The sequence below is a fragment of the Canis lupus genome, chromosome 10, assembly GCF_003254725.2.
Source record: "Canis lupus dingo isolate Sandy chromosome 10, ASM325472v2, whole genome shotgun sequence".
NCBI lineage: Eukaryota > Metazoa > Chordata > Mammalia > Carnivora > Canidae > Canis > Canis lupus.
In genome coordinates, this window is record NC_064252.1 from 23,635,811 (window position 1) to 23,654,259 (window position 18,449).

At 52.5% G+C, this 18,449-nt stretch overlaps 1 protein-coding gene across 5 annotated transcripts in view; it reads right to left on the reverse strand.

The window, feature by feature from the left end:
* The window catches only part of SERHL2 (serine hydrolase like 2), a 37,331-nt gene extending 25,558 nt beyond the window's left edge, over positions 1-11,773 (reverse strand). The window contains exons 1-8 of one of the 5 annotated variants that reach the window (XM_049115772.1): positions 11,754-11,773; positions 10,442-10,591; positions 10,219-10,332; positions 9,804-9,845; positions 9,384-9,403; positions 8,861-8,935; positions 7,111-7,220; positions 5,686-5,765 (exon numbers count right to left, since the gene is read on the reverse strand). In XM_049115772.1, coding sequence (XP_048971729.1) covers positions 5,686-5,765; positions 7,111-7,220; positions 8,861-8,935; positions 9,384-9,403; positions 9,804-9,845; positions 10,219-10,315 — 424 coding nt within the window. In that variant the 5' untranslated portion in view covers positions 10,316-10,332; positions 10,442-10,591; positions 11,754-11,773. Of the gene's footprint in view, positions 1-5,685; positions 5,766-7,110; positions 7,221-8,860; positions 8,936-9,383; positions 9,404-9,803; positions 9,846-10,218; positions 10,333-10,441; positions 10,592-11,206; positions 11,358-11,461; positions 11,541-11,753 lie in introns of those variants that run through there. The other 4 variants (XM_025457725.3, XM_025457731.3, XM_035695874.2 and 1 more) reach the window with 4 other exon arrangements.
* Positions 11,774-18,449: the final 6,676 nt, after the last annotated feature.

An 18,449-nucleotide genomic window follows, 5' to 3' on the forward strand; every position in this document is an offset into this window, starting at 1 on the left:
AATCTTCTCCCTGGCAGCACTCAGGACTGACACTGGGTTTATGATTTGCTCCAGCCATTAATCTGTGTTTTTCTTTTGTTTCCATAGAAATACCTCTTACTAATTACCTGATTGCTTGCACAATATAGGGCTAACTTTGAGCGCCCACCTGCCTCCTGAAATGAGACACCTGTTTAACTGAAGTAGCCTATTTTTTTTTTAAAGTAGCCTATTTTCAAGACTAAGACTGGTTCATGAAATATGGAGCAAACTTCTTACAACAAAACACAACAGTTAAACTCCAGCTAAGAGGAAACGATGTTGGTCTAAGGAAAAAAAAAAACAAAACTGTCAAAAGGGAAAAGTGTTCATTCATAACCACATCACGGGACTTTCGTTATGCTGTGGTGGCCCATTAACAAACCATCCCCAGTACTTGCTCATGGGGCTATTTGGAAGGAGAGGAGATTCTGACCTTAGAGAAAGGAAGACCCCCCCCCCCAAAAAAAAAAAACCCACACCAAATCCACAAAAGAGCTGGGATCACCCAAAGCTTAGATGATGGCACACCCAGAGCACAGACCTCCCTTGACCACTTTCTGAAAAAGAATTTGCTAAGCTGTTCTTGTAAGCCCCTGAAGGAAGGACCTCAAGGTGTTATTCAGGAGACAATCCCACTAAGGGATGATTAGAACTACTAGGGGTTGTTCGCTTTGCTCGGTAATCCTCAATCTCTTTTACTTGGAAAGATAATTCCATGGTCAGAGTTTCACAAACTTTAGCTTCTTCAGGTAACTTGTCTGATTGCTGGATATGTTACCTGAAGCCCTTCTCCATACACGACCACGCTGACTCCATAGCTATGCCCATAATCAATTTCTCCAAGGAGCCCAACTTCACGGCAACCTATGTGGTCAAAATACTTAATGGAGGAGCAGCCTGGGTGGCTCAGCAGTTTAGCGCTGCCTTTGGCCCAGGGTGTGATCCTGGAGACCCGAGATCAAGTGTCGCATCGGGCTCCCTGCATGGAGCCTGCTTCTCCCTCTGCCTGTGTCCCTGCCTCTCTCTCTCGTCTCTTGTGAATAAATAAATAAAATCTTAAAAAAAAAAAAAAAACTTAACGGAGCATTCTGTGTACCCTGTTTCTTTTTAACATCCCCTATAGTGTCCCCTGTAGTGACCTTAGGAGGCTCACATAAGGGCACTGGAACCTATGGTCATAAAAACTGAACACTCTATAACAGACATTGACTACTTGTTTGCTTAACATAACCCATTTCCTGGAACACCGTCTCTTTTTTTAGTTCAGCAAAGAAGGACTAATCAGTCTTCAGGTTACACTACCTCTTGCCTATGTACAGATTGGAGGTCACAAAATAGTACCTACCTCAAGGGGATCTCTTCCCCTTCACAGGCACGTGATATGAATTTCACGTGGACGCTGCCTTCTACTGATCCCTGACTTGACCAGGTTTTTTGTTTTGTTTTGTTTTTTAAATCATAAGAGATTCTTTTTTTTTATGTTTTTTTTTTATTTTTTTAATTTTTATTTTTTTATTTATGATAGTCACAGAGAGAGAGAGAGAGAGGCAGAGACACAGGCAGAGAAAGAAGCAGGCTCCATGCACCGGGAGCCCGACGTGGGATTCGATCCCCGGTCTCCAGGATCGTGCCCTGGGCCAAAGGCAGGCACCAAACCACTGCACCACCCAGAGATCCCTTGACCAGGTTTTAAACAAGATCTCCCACACTAAAAAGCTTAATTTTCCAAACATGTCCAGAATCCCTCTGAGCCCCAATGGGATATGTATTTGTCTGTGGGTCAACTGATTAGCCTCGGGCCTACGAACGCTGGGACAGAGGTGGACAGGAGTTTCTCATTTACTAGGCCACCTAATCCCTTCTTTCTTTCTCTGTAATTCCAAGGATGTTCAGCATTGGGCCAGCTCTTTTTTCCCCAGAACTAAAAAGTCTATATTGAATGGTGACATGATCGGGGGAGAAGTGCAGGATTATCTACCAGGGTGTCCGGACGATGGAACAGGCTCTTTCTTTGGAAGAACTTTACTACCCCGGTGAGGAGTGGCAGCCCATGAACATAAGATTAGAAACCTCTCTGTATCTTTGGGATTATTTGTTAACGAAACTGTTTCAGCTATAGCAGCTCAAGAGGAGGACTTAGGACTCTTTAGCCAGAATAGTTTTAGATAACAGAAGTGTTATAGGTTATAGTTTAGCAGAACAAGGAAAGATTTGTATGTTAACTAATTCATCAGCTGGCACATATATTAATCCTTCTTCAGAAGTGGAAGTTCCACTTGACAAAATAAAGACAACAGGCTACTTGGTTGCAACAAATCGCTGAGTTCCCAGTCTCAGATTTGGACTGCTTTTCCAGATTATTTTCTAGGATTCTCCAAGGATTTAGGTCAATCTTCCTAGGATTATTTACTCAAATGTGGAACTTTCCAGATTCCTAATTCTCCTTCTTTGCTACTTAATCACAAAATGCGGTACAAAACGTACCAAAGCTATCACCCAAAGTACAGGGGTGCCTGGGTGCTCAGTTGGTTAAGCGTCTGCCTTTGGCTCAAGTCATGATCTCAAAGTCCTGGAATAGGGACCCATGGTGGGCTCCCTGCTTGTACTCTGTCCCTCTCTCAAAATAAAGAAAATCTTAAATAAAGAAAAATAAAAGTACAAAAATTCTAGTAATGCAGAATGTAGGGTTTTAAGCCAGAACTAAGGAATGTTTCCAGTTAAGGGCAGAAAGGATCCGTTCCTCTCACCCCAATCTCAGCCCGATTTCAGCAGGAAATAGCCAGAGTGGTCATCATGCGGATTTGCTCATGAACAAGGACTGATTAAAGACAGTAGGGACAGAAAACAGTAACTAGAGTTAACAGGGCAACCATGGCAGCTGCAGCTTCCTTACCCAAACCTGCTTGTTCTGGGAATGCTATCGGCCGCCACGTTCCTGTAGGGTACTACTCTCGCCTGACACCATGATAACCGAGAGTTAATTTATGTTTTTTGGAGACTCAAGTTTTCATCAAGAAGCCAACCAGAGGGATCCCTGGGTGGCGCAGCGGTTTGGCGCCTGCCTTTGGCCCAGGGCGCGATCCTGGAGACCCGGGATCGAATCCCACATCGGGCTCCCGGTGCATGGAGCCTGCTTCTCCCTCTGCCTGTGTCTCTGCCTCTCTCTCTCTCACTGTGTGCCTATCATAAATAAATAAAAAAAAAAAAAAAAAAAAAAAAGAAGCCAACCAGAGGGCCTGCCTGGGTGGCTCACTGGTTGAGCATCTCATGATCCCAGGGTCCTGGGATCGAGTCCCACATCAGGTACCCCGCAAGGAGCCTGCTTCTCCCTCTGCCTGTGTCTCTGCCTCTCCTTCTATGTCTCATGAATAGATAAAATAAAATCTTTAAAATAAATTTAAAAAAAAAAAAAAAGAAGAAGAAGAAGCCTGCCAGAACTGCTCGGGACCACTGACCTCCCCTCAGAGCCCAACAAAATGAAACAAGCCCTCCCTGACCCAGTAACTTGCTTTATCTGGTTTTGAGTCACACAGCGACTCTCCCCTTTACCCAGACCCTTTCCCATTTGCATTTAAACCCTGGCTGTCCACCTCGGGGCTGTTCCCAGCTCCTCACCTCCTCCCCTGTCTGCCTCTCACATAAACCTTCTCCTTACTGCACACCTGCTGGCTCAGTGATGGGTTGTGCTGTGCATTGGGCCTGTGATCTTGGGTTCAGTTACAGGATCAAGTGGAGTGACGGGGCTGCCCCTGCTCTCTGCTGCTCCAGAGGGCTGTGGGGATGGTCACGGGCTCTGGGGCCTGAGGATGACGACCCCGGAGCAGCAGCTCTCCAGGTGTCACACCACCCAGTGGGCGTGGGGAGCCCACTCTGTCTTGTTTTAGGTTACCCTCCGGCCCCAAGGGGCCACGACTGCTGCAGAGGGGCCTTGTCCACTCCCCTCTTCCCTCCTCGCCCACGGCTGCGGTGTCCGGGCTCACCACTCATGTGACCCAGGCCTGGCCTAAGCAGCTTCCCCAGCCCAGCTGGGAATGTGTCTTATTCCGGATTAGCCCACTTCTGCGCCGGGGCCCCTCGGGGTGGGCCATCTGTGCAGGCACATTGGGAAGCCCGGGCCCACGGCCCTCCGCCTCAACCTCTGTGTGGCGGATTTGTGAGGTTCGGAGATGAGTCCCTTCAGGAAAAGTCACAGACTGGCAGCCCGAGGCCAAATCATCCCTTAAGCATATTCCACTTGACCTTGTGGTGTGTTGGCAACACGGGAGGTCTCTGGCTTCTCGTGAGTAACTGGAAATTCTGGCCATGCGAGGCCCGAGTCCCCGGTGATAACCACTGGCTGGGCTGTCCTGCCCCCAGACCCACAGCCCCTACCACTCCCTGCTGCCTGACTCCCAGCAGCCCGATTAATTCCACAACTTGCTCAGATCCAGCAAGCACTTGGGGTTGACCCCTGCCTCATCTGGTACTTTATAAACTGAAGCTGCGTTCACTACCTCGCTTGATCCTCTCTGACCATACGCACAAAGATCCCAAGATGTTGCTTATCACCTGAGAAAAATGGGGAGAAGGTGTCTAAACGGGAGGAGGGACTTGCCTAAGATCTTGAGCTAGCAGAGTTAGGAATCAACCCAGGCGTTCCTGCCTGATTTATTGCAGGTTCCCATCGTCCCTGACTCTCTCCCTTGGGCTTCTACTCCACCTCCTGGGAGCCGCTGCTGGGACCCCCGTCTGTGGGTTTCTTCCAGAACACCCTGTATATTTTTATTGCACTTAAAAAATATATTTCATTTATTTATTCATGAGAGACACAGAGACAGCCAGAGACACAGGCAGAGGGAGAGGGCAGGCTCCCTACGGGGAGCCCGATGAGGGATTCGATCCCAGGACCCCGGGATCATGAGACGCTCAACCACTGAGCCACCCAGGTGCCCTGTTTATCACACTTATAATAAAATGTCTATTGTTTTTGGTCTGTTTACTTGTTTATCATCTGTTTCACCTCCTAGAGTGTACGTTCCTGACCTGGACTCCTCCTTGCTCAACCCCTGGGGAGTCATTTCCAGGGAGGGCACTTGTGAACGGCGCCCTCAGCCAGAGGTGCCAGCCCCCCAGGAGAGGGGCAGAGTCCGCTCTCGCTCACCCCAGCTCCCGCGGCGGCCTTGCTCGGGGCTGGCACTGAGCAAACTCTTGGTAAAGTTTTCCCGGGTGAATATTACTGGGTAAGGAAGTGCAAAGAGCACGGGCCTGATGCTGCCCTAAGGCCCAGGTGCCACCTACCCTACTTCTCCATTTTGCAAAACCTCTTTCGAGTTGTGCTGCCCCGTAGGACGTCCCCAAACCCCAGCCTCGGACACTGGCACCCACCACACAGGGTCAGCAGAGCACGGCGGCGACATTCCCCAACATCTACTCTCCAGACACTGGACTACGCTCCCCACGGGCCTATGTCACCTGGCACATGTCACTTGGCCTACTACTGGAGCCTCAGTTTCTCCAGCTCTGGACGGGGGAAGTATGGGGCAGCAGGAGGATGGCATGAGATACACCCTGCCAAGCACTGAGTGCCGTGTCTGCTCCAGAGCAGGCTGCCAGAGGGCCTAGTGGTTATCACTCCTCAGTAAGGACAGTGCCAAGAAGTAACGGTCTTGGATGGTGAGTCCCTACCTGTGGCCACCTGCGTGGTTCCTCTCTGCAGGAGGAGTCGCCCACACTCCTCATTCAAGTGATTGTTGTTCTTCAGGAATCTGGGGAAGACAGAGAGACATGAAGGTCCTGGGGCAGAGAAGGCCAGATGGAAAGAAGAGGAGGGCCACCCACAAGGGACACAGGCATGTGTCAAGGGGGATATTTCCATCAACTCTCCCGCACTCATGTGTGAGCACACATATGTGTGTGTGTGTATTTTCTCTCCTTTATTTTTTCAAAAAATTTTTAAAAAGATTTAATTTAGGGACTGGGTGGTTTAGTGGTTCAGTGCCTGCCTTCAGTGCAGGGCGTGATCCTGGAATCTCGGATCGAATCCCACATCGGGCTCCCTGCATGGAGCCTGTTGTCTGTCTCTGCCTATGTCTCTGCCCCCCCCTATGAATAAATAAATAAAATCTTTTAAAAAAATAATATAGGGCACCCCCCGTGGCGCAGCAGTTTAGCGCCGCCTGCAGCCCGGGGTCTGATCCTGGAGACCTGGGATTGAGTCCCACCTCAGGCTCCCTGCATGGAGCCCGCTTCTCCCTCTGCCTGTGTCTCTGCCTCTCAGTCTCTCTCTCTCTCTCTGAATAAATAAATTAAAAAAAAAAAAACTTATAAAAAAATAATAAAATAAAATAAAATAAGATTTAATTTATTTATTCATGAGAGACAGAGAGAGAGGCAGAGACACAAGCAGAGGGAGAAGCAGGCTCTATGCAGGGACTCCCCCTACGCGGAACTCGATCCCGGGACTCTAGCATCACACTCCAGGCCAAAGGCAGGTGCCAAACTGCTGAGCCACCCAGGGATCCCTTTCTCTCCCTTAGATAACAAATATTTGTAGGTCCCTGACCACCGGGAGCACTTCCAGGTGCTAGATATACAGAGGCAACCAGCCTGTCACCACCCACAGACCTTCAATTATCTACAGGGCAGGGAGGAGCAGCTCATCTAGGGGAGTGGGGGGCAGGCTCCCAGAGGAAGTGGCAGTCAGCTGAGGCTGGAGGAGGAGTGGGCAAGTTAGCAAGGTGCCTGCAGAGAGGTCCAGGTAGGAGCCACAGAGAGAAAATGTGTACAAGGAAGGACTGTGTGTGTGTGTGCATGCACACGTGTGCACGATTATAGGGAGAGGAAGATGGGTACAGAGCGTGTGGAAAGGGGTCTTGGTAAACGAAGTGTGTGGCTACAGAGCAGGGAGGATGCAAGGCTCTGAAGAGTGAGTGCCAGGAGGCCCGATACCCGGGCAAGCACAGAGCAACAGGGCCGGGGTGGATTCCTGCGGAGGAGACAGACGCGGCCTCTGTACCCCAGAGATTTCCTCCCTTCATATCCTGCACTTGCACCCAGGTCTGCCTCCCGCCACTCCCTCCCGCCAGCCCCCTCTTCCCCCTTGGCACTCACCTCTGCAGCATCTCCTCTGGCTTGACCACTTGCCGGGGCTTCTGGAAGGCCTCTGCCTGCAGCATGTGCTCTATGGCTCCCCGCCTGTAAGTCAGCATGTTCTCCATTCCCTGGGGATTTGTGGGTTCTGCTGGGTGGGCAGGGCTCTGGGCTGCTGACAGAGGGGCTCAGCTCCCCCCTCCACCCTCTGCTGTCAGCGGCCCCTGTCAGGGTCCATTCTGACCCGAGATCCATTCTGACCCAGTGAAGGGCGGCACAGGATCAGCCCCTGCTAGTCATCCCTGGGATCGGAGTGAGTTGTCTGCCTCACTGACTTCCGGGCCAGCCCTGCCAGTGGTCGGGACAGCTGGAGGGGTGAGGGCGATGGAGGGGAAAGGAAATCTCTGGCAACTGCAAGTGCTTTGCAAAGGTTCAGTATTAGATCTGTAAGTCACAGAGCATCCCGGGTTGGCAACTTTATCTGCTTTAATTCCTGCCATCCCTCCAGGGGGCAGACAGGAGACCACAGAGGGGGCTTCTGGACCCCCTCCGAGTGTACCCATTTCCAGGTCAGCTCACTCGGACAACAGCCCAATCCTGTCCACAGTCCGCCACCCGGAGCACCAGTGGGAAGTGACACTCCCAGCCAAGTCCCTGAGAATGCAGGACAGGGAGGACCAAATACCCAGGGGCCCCAGAGAGGATCCTGGGGCACCATGTATGTTAACTCCGCGAGTGAAACAGAAAATAGCCCCAGGGTCCTCACCGGATCCTCACATTCACCCACAAGCTATCCACCCATGAACCCAACACGAATTGAGCGCTCACTATGTGCTGGGATTGGGCAGGCGGTGATAAAAAAGACAGCACGGCTCAGGCCCTTTTGGCATCTGTGGCCATTTTACAGATAAGCAACTGAAGCTGGTGACAAAGCTGTGTCACAACCGAGAGGCTGAGCTTCTGGGGATGGAGTGACAGAATGCAACAACAGGCAGGCAACTCCAAGGTCATTTAGGCTAACCTCCTCATTTTACAGGTGAGGAAACGGAGACTCAGCTAGGCCCAGTGACTTGCCCAGGGTCACCCAGCAGATGAGTGGCAGAACCAGGACTCAGATGCAGGGACAGCCTCGTTTGTTGTCATCGGCAGTGGTAGGAGGGATGGGTACTTTCCCATCCGTCCACACCCAGGACTGCTGTATACTGTTGTGCAATGTGCGAACAGCACAAATGCACACAACTGAACATGAGTGTGAACGGCCTCATTGGGCTGTGTGCCCCCAGAGCCCCCTCAATCCACTGTTCCTGCCTTCTCCCAGGCCCTACTGCTTGGTGATAGACCTGGCATTCTATATGTCCCAGGCCACATATAGGGTTTCCAAGGATGACAAAGGCTTTCCCTTTACCCTGCCCACTCCTTTTTTTCTTTTTTTAAGGTTTTATTTGCTTATTCATGACAGAGAGAGACAGACAGACAGACAGGCAGGCAGAGGGAGAAGCAGGCTCTGAGCAGGGAGCCCGATGTGGGACTCGATCCTGGGTCTCCAGGATCACACCCCAGGCCAAAGGCGGTGCCAAACCGTTGGGGCACCGGGGCTGCCCACCTCTGCCCACTCCTTAGGGGTACAGGCTGCACAGCCCTGTCCCCTGTGGGGGCCCCCTGAGCCCCCATATCTGCTCTCTGCGGCCTCCTCCCACCTCCCTGGTACCCGCCCACTGCCAGGGGCATGGGTCTCCCCCACGACAGCATCCATGAAAGCCCTCACTCTTACTTTAGGGTCCATGGTAAATGGCAATGTGTCCAGCAAGATCAGTTTATCCACCATCTCGGGGAAGATACAGGAAAACTATGATGTGACCCAAAAAGGAAAGAATGAGTAGGAGGGGAAGAAGGCAAAAGGACTCAACGTTTTCCAGGGGGACACGGGTGTTTCCAAGCGGCCAGAAGAAGAATCTTCAGTCCCTTCAGGGTACACCCCTGCCCAAGGTCCACATCCAGACCAAGGTCCACGCCCTGGTGATGACTGGATTCCAGGATTCTCTGGGGATGGGGAGTGTGGAAACTCTGAACTCCATCGGGAATCCAGTTTCACTGATGTCTCCGCAATAATGATTATATCACTGCCATCTATAAAGCAAACTGGCCCTAGGCCATAAAGTGCTCACTTCCAATTTGTGACAGGAGGAGCCACTTCCCTTCCCGGTAACTCCTCCTTCTCTCCTGCCCACCTCAGGCCCCACCTGCAGGAATGACTGACGTGGCCAGAGGTGGACACTGCAAAGCCATCTACTCACCATTCCGCCGATAATGCCACCTGGGGGGACAAAAGAGTAGTGACCTGGTACTCCCCAGCTCTCCGAATCCTACCAAGACTCTCTCACAGAGGCTGCCCCTCCCCAGGCTAGGGGCCTGGCTCTCTCCCACCAAGGGGAGGCAGAGCTCTTCATTCCCTCCCGGAGGCCACATGGCCCCTTCATCAGACCTTGCCACCCAAAAGGTCACATATTCCCTTGTCGTACCACCTCTGAGGCCGTATGTCCCCTGGAGGGGGGTGGTTCAGGCCAAAGGGCATAGTGTCCAGGACACCCACAAACCCCCTCATGTCTTCTGGCAGCGCCCAGAAGTGCAGGGTACTGTGTACCACCTCCTCTCCCTCCCTCGCAGCCCCTCAGCCCACTCGGCCCCCTCCCAGCCAAAGTGTAAACTCTACTCACCAAAACTATGACTCAGGAGGGAAAAACGCTTCCACTTCAAGGCTGAAAACACAGAGCCAGGTCAGGTTGGGCCCAGGCTGCCCCCCACTCTGCCCTGCAGTCCCTGTGCTCGGGACATCCCTCCCCAGCAGCTGGGGTGCCCCACTCAGGGAACTAGCTTGGAGGGGTTCTAGCTTCCCTGCAAGGGGTGAAGCCCCCAGAAGGATGAGAGCTCTTGGCAGCCTTCTCCCAACCTTCCCCAAGTCACCTCTGAATCCCTGGGAAAACTGGGGCCAGAGCCAGGTCACTCTCAGGCAGCACTGTTTCCCCGCCACCACACCCCACTCCAACGAGAAGAGGGGGTGTCCCAGTGTGTGTGTGCGCGCGTGCGCACACACACACACACACACACACACACACACTGCCTCCGGCTCACCTGCTACAACTCTCCCGATCTCATTCACAAAGTTTTCCTGGCAATACGGGACACCAAGGTAGTAATGGGACGAGAGCCCATGTCCCCCGAAATCCATGGCAACATAATGGAAGTCTGAGGCAAGAGATGAGGGTCAGGGAAGGCGTCTAGGTGAGCTGTCTCCCCACCCCTCATGCCCCTGCAGTCTATATCACATTGCCCCTTGGCTTCCCTGCACTCCCACCTTTTGGAAGAAGAGGGATGAGTCTGTCAAAGGAGTTGGCATTGTCCAGCCAGCCGTGCAGGCAAAGAACTGGGGAGCCCTGCTGGGAGCCCCAGGCTTTGGCAGCGATGTGACCCCAGGGCACAGCCAGCTTCAGTTCTGAGAGCAGACCTGGAAGACAGCCACCCCCTCGATCGCCAAGCAGGTGCTTTCTGAGGCCCCCATCAGTGCCCTAACATGTCTGGGGGCATCGGGGCAGCCCCGGGGGACTCAGATTCCTAGCTTCCTACACTGTGCCCCGGGGATGACCGGGAAAGAGCGTGACATGGGGCTGGGGACACTCAGAGGAAGGAAAGAAAAACTGGGTCCACTGAGTGAGGAAAACCAGGGGAGGGTTTCATGTGCAGAACTTTATGGAGTTGGCTGGGGAACTGGCCAGACCTGGGCTCTGCCGGCTGCGTGTCACCGTGGGCCACGATTACTAACCCCTCCCAGCGAGCCCCGGTTTCCCTTTCTGTAAAACCGGAGCAAACAGAGTAATAACAGCCAACAAATTCTCAACTTTCGGAGGGGCGGAGGGGGGCCCCTCTCACCTCCTCACAGCAAGTCCTACCAGTATCACCCTCCCTTCGCAGACCAGTAAACTGAGGCATGGGGGTGCAGTCCGTGCCCGAGGCCCATCTGGCGCAGGCGGCACCATCCCAGGACCCGGTCCTGACCACCCGGCACCGCGCGGTGTCCGGCCAGCGCTGGTCAGGGCTGCCTTCTCCCCGGTCCGCCACTGACCTCTCCACCGGGTCGGGCTGGAGACCGTGCGCCCCGGACCCCCGCGCTTGCTCCTCTATCCCGGGGCTCCCGGAACCCTGAGAGGCCGCGCGCAGTCCCGGCCTGGGACCCCGCCCTCCCGCGGGGGCGCGTCCGCCCGCTCCCACTGCCCCTCCGTGGACGGAGGGCGCCCAAGTCTGTGGGGGCGGCTGGGAGGGCGCGCGCGGCGACCCCCAGCCTCCCCCGGTCTAGGGGCCTGCGGCGCAGCGTCGTCACCCATTGCTGGAGTCCCGCGGTCGCACGCACCACGCAGCCGCGAGGTCGAAACTCCGAGTAAACGCAGGAGCTGCAGGCCCCGCCCCCGGCCCGGCCCCGGCCCCGCCCCCGCCCAGGCCCGGCCCCGGCCCCGGCCCGCCCCGCCCAGGCCCGGCCCCGCCCCGCCCCGGCCCCGCCCCCTGCACCGCCGGTCCACCGGTCCCTGCGCCCACCAGTGACTTCCGGAGGGCGACCGCGTGTAACCCGCCTCTCCCCTCTGGCCCGGAGGGGCCCCGAGCTCCCGGATACTCACCCACCCCGCGACTGGGGAACTAGCGGCGGGGGCCGCACCACCTCCAAAATTTGGGGTCACACCGGGATGGCATCTAGGAGAGTGATGTCTCTGCTTGACGCGTGGGTGACGGGTACCAGGCCCTGGGCAGTCTCCAAGCTGGCCTCGTTCCCGCGCTGGACCAGGAGCAGCCGCAGGGCGCGGGCCACCGCCTGGATGCTCACTGGCTCGAACCCCTGGATTAAAGGTGGAGAGACTGGGCAGGCCACTTTAGCCCCGCCTTCGGCCCAGGCTCTGATCCTGGGGACCTGGGATCCAGTCTCACGTCGGGCCCCCTGCAGGGAGCCTGCTTCTCCCTCTGCCTGTGTCTCTGTCCCTCTCTCTCTCTCTCTCTGTGTCTCTCATAAATAAATAAAATCTTAAATAAATAAATAAATAAATAAATAAATAAATAAATAAAGGTGGAGTGACTCTAATGGTTAACTGTTGCCTGGAAGGCCTGCCGCGAACCAGCTTTAGTATTTGCTGCACGAGTGAATGAATGTGTAAACTGGGGACATGGGGGAACTTCCCAAGTGAAGAAGCATTATGCACAGAGTGACCCTGAAAAGGATGAAGAACCCCAAGTCAGCGGGACGCCTGGGTGGCTCAGCCTTTGGCTCAGGACGTGATCCCAGGGACTGAGATCAAATCCCGCATCGGGCTCCCCTGCTTCTCCCTCTGCTTGTGTCTCTGCCTTCCTCTCTCTCTCTCTGTCTCTCATGGATAAATAAACAAAATCTTTTTTAAAAAGCCTAGAAGTGACCCCTCGGAGGTCACCATCCAGCAGAGCCCCTTAAATGGTGAAGCACGGTTGGAGCGAGGACTGCCCAGTGAATTCTCCCAGGCGGAGACAGAAGACCCAGGCCCTGAAGGGCAGGCAAGGGCATGCCACAGTGCAAGGAAAGTTGTCAGTGGCTAGAAAACGTGGGGAAGAGGGAGCCTTGGGGCTGGGTGTGGGGATAAGGAATCTGGCCCTTACCTGAATTGTGGGGGTCTGGGGAGGTTGCTTGGACCTAGGGGTGATGAGACCACTTCTATGACAAGGTACACACCCAGTGGTGTCCTTTAGTTCCAGGATGCTTTGGCTTCCTTGCTGGGGGTGACAGATCTTGGGGTGAGAGAACCAATGGGACATGACTGCTTTGAATGGGCTCTTTTCTCCTCCACCTTGGGGACCCACTGACATCTCTTCTTCATGGATGATGCCGCATTTATACCTGGCACCAGTCTCTAGTCTGACCTCTAGGTGGGGACCTCTAGTGCATCAGACCTTCAGCCCAATTGGCCAGCGTCCAGCATCTGCTCCCTCCTCCCTGTCCCTCAGGCAGTCACCGGCTCCTCCTTTCTCAGGCTGCCAAGGCCTTTTCCTGCCTGCCAAATCACTTGCCCCTGCCCCGTGTATCCTCCAACTGTCACAACACCCCCTTCAGCTTCCCTGTGGGAATCATATAGAGAGGTCACTACTCTACACAAATGCACCTGGGTGGCTCAGTCGGGTGAGCATTTATTCGCCTTTGGTTCAGGTCAAGATCCCAGCCAGGGTCCTGAAGTTGAGCCCCACCTCAGTAACTCTTGCTCAGCGAGGAGCCTGCTACTCCCTCTCCCTCTGCTCCTCCCCTGCTTGTACTCTCTCACTCTCTTTCTCTCAAATAAATAAATAAAATCTTTTTTTTTTTTTTTTTAAGATTCATGCAGGCTTCATGCAGGGAGCCCGATGTGGGACTCGATCCCGGGACTCCAGGATCACTCCCTGGGCCGAAGGCAGGCGCTCAACCGCTGAGCCACCCAGGCATCCCTCAAATAAATAAATGAAATCTTAAAAACAAAACCAAATGTACCCCTGGTCACACGGGCCTTGATAAAGGGTGACCTGCATTGGCTCAGCCTCAGGACAGTCCCTCTCACTCCCCCAGACTGGACTGGGCTCTGAGCAAATGCCCTGTGCAGTGGGCACAAGTGAGTGGCAGTGCTCTCCTGAGGCTTTGAGACTGAGCAGACCCTCTTTTGTTTGGGCACAGATTCAGTGATGGTGCTGTTGAGCATGCAGCCAGAGCTAAGTGGAACAGTGACCTGTGATGGCCAAGAACAAGGTGAGCTGGGCATCCCAGCAGCCCGAGGTTGCAGAGGGGATGTGAATGCCTGCAAGTGGGCAGGGACAGAAACGTTGAGTCATTGTGTTGTGCCTGGTCCCCGTGTAAGGAGCTTCAGGGGGAGCAACATACTTCAGGGCATCTTGGAAAACTCTGGAGCTGTTAAAAACTCTTTGCTGGCACGTAGCCCCAGGGCTGGGAGCCAGGTCTTTGGCACTCCACCACCTACAGTCCAAGGAGCTCTCCATGCTCTGCTGTCCTCACGCTGAGCCAACTGCAGGCCGCCACCCTGCCCTGTCCTACTGCCCTAAGACTTAGTGGCCTGAGTACTCTTTGCCAGGTCAGCTTGTTTCTCCTACTCTCTCCTTCATGCCCTGGAACAAGGCCTGATATGTTCTTAGAGCCTCATGGTGGTTGTTATGGTAGAGGGAGATGACTCTAGGCTTTTCTTTCTTTTCTTTTTCTTTTTTTTTTTTTTAAGATTTTATTTATTTATTCATGAGAGACACACACAGAGAAAGAGAGAGAGGCAGAGACACAGGCAGAGGAAGAAGCAGGCTGCATGCAGGAGCCTGATGTGGGACTCGATCCCAGGACTCCAGGATCACACCCCGGGCCAAAGGCAGACGCTTAACAGCTGAGCCACCCAGGCGTCCCTTTTCTTTTTTTTTTTTTTAAGATTTTATTTATTTATTCATGAGAGACACAGAAACAGGCAGAGACACAGGCAGGAGAAGCAGGACTTTGATGCAAGACTCTATCCCAGGACCCTAGGATCACACCCTCCCTGAGCCAAAGGCAGACGCTCAACCACTCAACCGCTGAGCCACCCAGGTGCCCCTAGATTTCTTTTAAACAAACAAAAAACAAACCAACAAAAAAACAAATCGTAAACCCCTCCTGAGAATACCCACAACTTCCCCTTTAATTCTTTTGTCCAGAGACAGTGGCTTTTCTTTTTTTTTTTTTAAAGATTTTATTTATTTATTCATGAGAGACACAGAGAGAGAGAGAGAGGCAGAGACACAGGCAGAGGGAGAAGCAGGCTCCATGCAGGGAGCCCGACATGGGACTCGATCCCGGGTCTCCAGGATCACACCCTGGGCCGAAGGCAGTGCTAAACCTCTGAGCCACCCGGGCTGCCCAACAGTGGCTTTTCATTTGATTTCTTTTCTTTCTTTTTTTTTTTTTTTTTAAGATTTTATTTATTCACGAGAGACACAGAGTGAGAGGGAGGCAGAGACACAGCAGAGGGAGAAGCAGAGGGAGAAGCAGGCTCCCTGCAGGGAGCCCGACATGGGATCCGATCCTGGGTCTCCAAGATCAGGCCCTGGGCTAAAGGCGGCCATAAACTGCTGAGCCCTCCGGGCTGCCCTCATTTGATTTCAATTAGGCCTTAAAAGTCACAAAATAGAGTTCACCCAACCCAACAGTTCTTGACTCAATGAAACCAAGTCTCCTCCCAAACTCACCCATCTGAATAAAATCTTTAAAAAAAAAAAAAAAAGAATAAAAATTTTAGGGCAGCCCCAGTGGCAGAGCGGTTTAGCGCTGCCTGCAGCCGGGGTGTGATCCTGGAGACCTGGGATGGAGTCCCGCGTCGGGCTCCCTGCATGGAGCCTACTTCTCCCTCTGCCTGTGACTCTGCCTTTCTCTCTCTCTCTCTCTATGAATGAATAAATAAAATCTTTAAAAAAAAGACAAACTCACTCATCTGGAATGATATTCAAAATATGCACCCGCTTGCCAGGCTACGGTGTGCCAGCAAGTTCAGGGAGTCCCTGAGAGGAGCACGAGAGACTCTGTAGCATCACATGCAAAGATTTTGGGAATTCAGCAGCTGGTACAGCCGCATTATCAGCACACTGTCCTCCCATTGCCTTGGGTTGGAAAGGGAAGCCACTTTCTCTCTCTCTCTCTCTCTCTCTCTCTCCCTCTCTTTTTTTTTTTTTTTTTTTTAATTTTTTTTAATTTTATTTATTTATGATAGTCACATAGAGAGAGAGAGAGAGAGGCAGAGACATAGGCAGAGGGAGAAGCAGGCTCCATGCACCGGGAGCCTGACGTGGGATTCGATCCGGGGTCTCCAGGATCGCGCCCTGGGCCAAAGGCAGGCGCCAAACCGCTGCGCCACCCAGGGATCCCTCCCTCTCTTGATTTTATTTTTAGGGCAGCCCGGGTGGCTCAGCAGTTTAGCACTGCCTTCAGCCCAGGGCACGATCCTGGAGACCCAGGATCAAGTCCCATGTCAGGCTCCCTGCATGGAGCCTGCTTCTCCCTCTGCCTGTGTCTCTGCCTCTTTGTGTGTGTGTCTCTCTCATGAATAAATAAATAAAATCTTTAAAAAAATAAAATAAATAAAATAAAAAATGTAAAAAAAAAGATTTTATTTTTAACTAATCTCTATACCCAACACGGGGCTTGAATTTACAATCCCGAGATCAAGAGTTGCATGCTCTACGGACTGAGCCAGCCTGGTGCCCTGCCCCTGGAGGGTATCTTATGGGTCATCTGTCCCGAAATCCTTATGTTTTCAGATTCATTAAAGAAACAATTCCTGAGCAGGCAGTTTGTGTAAGATCATGTGCTGGGAGCTAGAAGAGGGAGGCATGTCTGGTGTCAGGCAGGTTGTGTGACAGGAGGCCAAAGAGGACATTGGCCAGCAGGTGGGAATCTGGAAGAGGAGGTGAACAGGATGACTCCCAGGATTCTGACCCTCGTTGAGTGGGCGGATCCTGCTGTGTGCTGTCAAGATGAAGACAGTGGAAGAAATGGCTAGGAGGCTCAAGTAGAATTCATGGAGCCACAGGCTACAAAGAGGCACTTTCAGAAGCTAGAGTGAATGTATCAGAAAGACCAAGGGAGTAGCCCCCTCTGCGTTCCCAGAAACTGTCACATGTGCGTCTCTCAGCTCTCAGCCACCTATGACGAGGATGTATCAATCTTCATTTCTTTCGCTGTAGTCCTAGGGGTTGTGTTGACTTTCTGCAATAACTAATCTTACAATCTCTCTACATTACTCTTCCTTCCAGGCCAACACTACCCTTACTAAATTTCTCTTATTAAATTCCTTCTGGGGCTCCTGGATGGCTCAGAGGTTGAGCGTCTGCCTTGGGCTCAGGGCATGATCCTGGGGTCCTAGGATGGATCCCGAATCAGGCTCCCCGCAGGAAGCCTGCTTCGACCTCTGCCTATGTCTCTTCCTCTCTCTCTTTCTCTCTCTCTCTGTGTCTCCCATGAATAAATAAATAAAATCTTTAAAGAAATGAAAAATTTAAAAAAAAATAAATTTCTTCTGTTGAAAAACCTCAAGTGTTTCTGCTCTCCTAACACTGGTTGGTACCACATACCTACCAGACTGGCGAAAATGTAGGAACTCTGCTAACACCAAGTATTGGGTAGAACAACTAAAGGTACTGGTGGGAGCAGCAGAGGGAGAGAGAGAAGCAGGCTTTCTGCTGAGCAGGGAGCCCAATGCAGGGCTTGATCCCCGGCCCCATGACCTGAGCTGAAGGCAGGCACTTAACCAACTGAGCCACCCAGGCTCCCTATGCTTGCATTTTTTAGGCCACACATCTTAGTTTTAGTTTTCAAAGCCTGACCCCATCCCCTGTAATGGTATCCATCTCCACCCTTAGAGAAGGGGGCATTTTCTTATCCCACCAGTGTTGATCTTTCCCTTCAGTTCTTTTTTTTTTTTCTTTTTTTAAGATTTTATTTATTTATTCATGAGAGACACACAGAGAGGCAGAGACACAGGGAGAGGGAGAAGCAGACTCCATCCAGGGAGCCTAATGCAGGACTTGATCCCTGGACCCAGGATCATACCCTGAGAGGGGGGCAGATGCTCAACTGCTGAGCCACTCGGGTGTCCTCTCCTTTCAGTTCTTCACAGGCCTTCATCTCCTGCGTCTCTTGAGACTCTGTATGATCATTTTCCCTTCTTTCCATTTTCACTTCAGAGCACCTAGATCTTTTTTTTTTTAATATTTTTATTTATTTATTCATGAGAGACACACAGAAAGGCAGAGACACAGGCTGAGGGAAAAGCAGGCTCCATGCAGGGAGCCCGACGTGGGACTCGATCCCAGGTCTCCAGGATCATACCCCGGGCTGAAGGCGGCACTAAACCGCTGAGCCACCCAGGCTGCCCCAGAGCACCTAGATCTTAAACAAACAAACTCAATTCCTTTGGCCAACTTGCCTTTCAAGCCATTATTTGTTTTTTCTCTTCTCTTTGATCCATATTTATTTATTTTTTACCAGTATGCAAACTTGATGGATTTTTCTGCTTTCTTACCATCATTCGTGGCTCGGGCCACTGGGCTGCTTCCACCTCTACCACTCACACTGGGGCGCCTGGGTGGCTCAGTCAGTCAAGCATCTGCCTTCAGCTCTGGTCATGCCCTCAGGGTCCTGGGATCGAGCCCTGCAAGGCATGCGATGCAAGGAGTCTGCTTTTCCCTCTTCCTCTACCCGCCCTTGTACTTGCTCTCTCTCTCTCAAACAAATAAATCAAATCTTTTTAAAAAGTAAAGTGAAATGACTCATGCTAAGGTGACCGACCAAGGACCTCGTGCAAGGC